Source organism: Trachymyrmex cornetzi, unplaced genomic scaffold (assembly GCF_001594075.2).
Source record: "Trachymyrmex cornetzi isolate Tcor2-1 unplaced genomic scaffold, Tcor1.1 scaffold557, whole genome shotgun sequence".
NCBI lineage: Eukaryota > Metazoa > Arthropoda > Insecta > Hymenoptera > Formicidae > Trachymyrmex > Trachymyrmex cornetzi.
Window position 1 is genome coordinate 298,670 of NW_017299868.1, and position 2,923 is coordinate 301,592.

Consider the following 2,923-nt stretch of genomic DNA (forward strand, 5'->3'; position numbering starts at 1 on the left):
TATATTTATATATTAAATATTATATAACATATCAATAATACATTAATATTAATTAAATGATTAACCAAAAATAATTTCGACTAAGTATTTAAATTTTTTCTTTTTTTTTCTTTTTAAATATATATTATATATAATATTAAAAATATGTAAATATGATACAAATGATATTACTATGATTCTTCCTTAACTGAGAATAAGAATAAGAAAATACCAACTTAGCATCTTCAATAGTTCCAGAAAAATATCAACCGTTTTAATGTTAATAAGCAATATTGTAAAATTTCAGTGAATTTTATTTAATATACCTTCTATTAGCCTCTCACGGTCCCAGGCAGTCATAGTGTCGACGATAATCAGTTTGGGCCCTATTATTAGAGTGCAAGTGCAATTTGCATCCATTTTTCCATCACCCAAATTTTTGGAATAACCATTAAACAAAACAATAACTTCACACATTTTGGTAGGTAATTGCTTATTCTTAAGGAAAAACTGAAAACGGAAATTGCGATACTGTTCCTGTTCTAATATCCCATCCAGGGTTGGGCACGTATTATACACGAGGTTTCTTACATAGTATTATACATGGTATTATACAAGTATAATACATCATTTAGTTTTATACGTATTATACTTCATGTGGCGCCATCTCTACATTATATGCGTAATTTAATACTTTCTATCAATTTCTACATTATCCACGCTAAAAATCGATCGAAAATTCGCTAACAAACAAAGAACCAAGAGCTGAGCGTTGTAAGTGTCTTGAGAGGTCGCTCGTGCGATTCGAACATGTTCTATCTCGAGCGTTACATCCTCGATTTATATTTTTGAATTACGTTATTATTAGCTAAGCGTCCAGTGTTTGGGGGGTCTGCATCATTTTCGCTTTTGTTGCATCCTTTTTATACCTGCCCGATTTCTAGGTGGTCGGTGCCTTGCATATTTCGATTTTATTCATAATACCACAGACCTCGGTAGTCTAGTCTCAACCTAAACCTAAGGGTTGCTTGGCTAATACATAGAAAAAGAAGAAAAAGAAAAACGTTTTGTACTCTAAGGGCCTAGCCACAATAGAAGGAATAAGGAATTAGGAATAAGGAAGAAGGATTCCAACCTATCAGAAACCGTGTATTCGATATCTGATAGGTTGAAATCTTTATTCCTTATTCCTAATTCTTTATTTCTTCTATTGTGGTCAGGCCCTAATTCTAATCCAACTCTAACTTCTTGGTGGAAAAGTCTATAATTCTATAGTAAAAAAATGTGCGTGCACGGCGCAGCAACAACAAAAATCGATATTTCAAAAAAATCGATAACATGGAGTCGTTCTGGAATTCTGGACACTCGTACAGTTTCGTAGACCATAAATTAGAGTTTTATACGTTTTATACAGTTTTTTTACGTAACAGTTTTTTACGTATAATATCGTATAATACAGTATAATACAGTATAATGTAAAAAACCCTAGAAAATCCTTCGAAAACCCAACCCTGATCCCATCCTTCACACCTATAGATATTCTTTATATTAGACAAGAATCCTAATGGAAATTTTTCTCAGAATTTTATATAAATTTTAAAATTTTTGAAAAATTTTCTAGTTTTTTTTTAAAAATTTCTCAGATTTTTAAATACAAATTAAAACAATTTTTTAAATTGCCAAAAACATCTTTTCTATAATTCTAATATAAATATATTCTAATAGCGTTTTCGGGCCGACCGGGTTTGCACCAATCTGGGTTGGATTAATGACGTTTTGCGCTCTCCTATTGGTAGAGCGTGTGACATCAACCAATAGAAAAGATTAATCCAACCCAGGTTGGTGCAAACCCGATCGGGCCGAAAACGCTATAAGAGATTTCTGATGAAATCTTATAAAATCTAAAAAAAGTTTAAGATACTTTTTTCAGAAAGTACAGAATAAGAAATCTTAAAAATTTCTGAATTGACATAAATAAAAAATTCTAAGATACAGACTTTTTCAGTATTTTTGAAATGTTTTAATTCGTACAAAAGTGAAAAAAATTTTACTAGACAAAGACCACTTGTCAGATGTGGTTATGCAGCGGCATAACCTTAAACCGTTCAATTCTAATTTCGAAACAATACTTCATACCTTTGAAAATGTTAAAAAACGATTATCGGATTTTATTATGCGTCTTATGATGTGACGTACGCACGTGATTGAATTTTTTTGGAACCAAATTTGATGAAACGACCGCCATTATACATTTTCTTGTATTTTATCCTATATTTTTGCTTTTTTGAAAAAAATTAAGGAAAGCACAGGAAAACTAGTATCAGCCAAGGGTAGTGAATTAGCGATCGTGTGTAACTTTTCCCTAAATAGGGCGGAAACATGAAAAGCGAAAATTTTTATGTACCTATGTACGTATACACACTCATACAAAAAATTTCCACTTTTCACGTTTCCGCCCTAAAGGAAAAAAAAGTGTCCATTCGAGTGTCACCCAGATATCACTCTATCTTTGTTGTTTACCGAACGTTAAATAAGGATGACAGACATTCGGGACACACCCTGACCCGTGTATAAGGAATCCAAACACCCCCTAACATGATCGCTACTTACACAAGTAGTTATGTAATGTAAAATTTACCCTCAAGTGCAAGAGATATTTGACTAAAATTTACCCCTATCACTCATTTTTCACCAATTACGCTGGTGTCTATATGAGAATCCGGGCTGATCCGGGCTTAACCATGATACAAATTATACCATGGGCTTAGCCTAGCGTAACTAAAGCATGTAGGCAGGTAAGAATAGGTAAGAACGTCGTGGTCCACGTGATTTCGTCTTAAATTAAATTCATTGAATTAGGAGTAGAAAGTTCGAGAAGAAGTGTTAAAGAAAGATATCTATTAAAAACTTGAATCTATATATAAAAAATTCGAAAATTTAAATG

At 32.2% G+C, this 2,923-nt stretch overlaps 1 protein-coding gene across 1 annotated transcript in view; it reads right to left on the reverse strand.

Moving 5' to 3' along the window:
• Positions 1–732, reverse strand: part of LOC108765841 (metallo-beta-lactamase domain-containing protein 1) — a 1,684-nt gene extending 952 nt beyond the window's left edge. Inside the window, exon 1 of the mRNA XM_018514687.1 lies at positions 306–732. Coding sequence (XP_018370189.1) covers positions 306–456 — 151 coding nt within the window. The 5' untranslated portion in view covers positions 457–732. The remainder of the gene's footprint in view (positions 1–305) is intronic.
• Between the last annotated feature and the right edge of the window lie 2,191 nt (positions 733–2,923).